This window comes from Rhinopithecus bieti, unplaced genomic scaffold, assembly GCF_001698545.2.
Source record: "Rhinopithecus bieti isolate Rb0 unplaced genomic scaffold, ASM169854v2 scaffold_49221, whole genome shotgun sequence".
Lineage (NCBI taxonomy): Eukaryota > Metazoa > Chordata > Mammalia > Primates > Cercopithecidae > Rhinopithecus > Rhinopithecus bieti.
In genome coordinates, this window is record NW_016861683.1 from 12,867 (window position 1) to 13,780 (window position 914).

The 914-nt window shown below is 53.3% G+C and overlaps 1 protein-coding gene across 1 annotated transcript; it reads left to right on the plus strand.

Annotated features, from left to right (window-relative positions):
- Nucleotides 1-179: 179 nt before the first annotated feature.
- LOC108525421 (glucosylceramidase-like) lies at nucleotides 180-704 on the plus strand (the record flags this gene model as incomplete). Its single annotated transcript, XM_017866399.1, has 2 exons — nucleotides 180-432; nucleotides 558-704. Coding segments are annotated over exons 1-2 (385 nt in total), but the record flags the coding sequence as incomplete, so codon positions are not given.
- Between the last annotated feature and the right edge of the window lie 210 nt (nucleotides 705-914).

Here is a 914-nt window from a genome sequence, read left to right on the forward strand (position 1 = left end):
CCAATTTTTGTATTTTTAGTAGAGACGGGGTTTCACCATGCTGGCAAGGTAGGTCTTGAACTCCTGACCTCAGGTGATCCGCCTACCTCGGCCTCCTGAAGTGCTGAGATTATAGGTGTGAACCCCTGCCCTGGCCAAGGGGTGAGGAATTTGAAACCGTGTTCACTCTGTTCTAGTGGACGTGTCCATTCTCCATGTCTTCATCAGACCTCACCTCTGCTTGCACTCCCTCCCTCCCAGGTGCCCGCCCCTGCATCCCTAAAAGCTTCGGCTACAGCTCGGTGGTCTGTGTCTGCAATGCCACCTACTGTGACTCTCTTGAGCCCCTGACCTTTCCTGCCCTCGGTACCTTCAGCTGCTATGAGAGTACACGCAGTGGGCGACGGATGGAGCTGAGTACAGGGACCATCCAGGCCAATCGCACGGGCACAGGTAACCATTACACCCCTCACCCCCCTGGGCCAGGCTGGGTCCTCCTAGAGGTAAATGGTGTCAGTGATCACCATGAAGTCTCCCCCCTGAGCACTGACACCCTTATTCCCTGTGGATGTCCTCAGGCCTGCTACTGACCCTGCAGCCAGAACAGAAGTTCCAGAAAGTGAAGGGATTTGGAGGGGCCATGACAGATGCTGCTGCTCTCAACATCCTTGCCCTGTCACCCCCTGCCCAAAATTTGCTACTTAAATCGTACTTCTCTGAAGAAGGTGAGGAGGAAGGGGACAAGATGACATAGCGCCATTGACACTTTTTGTTTTTTTATTTTTTAATTTTTTTGAGACAGAATCTCACTCTGCTCAGTCGCCGAGACAGGAGTGCAGAGGGCATGATCTCCACCCACAGCAACCTCTGCCTCCCAGGCTATAGTGATTCTCCTGCCTCAGCCTCCTGAGTAGCTGGAATTATAGGCATGTGCC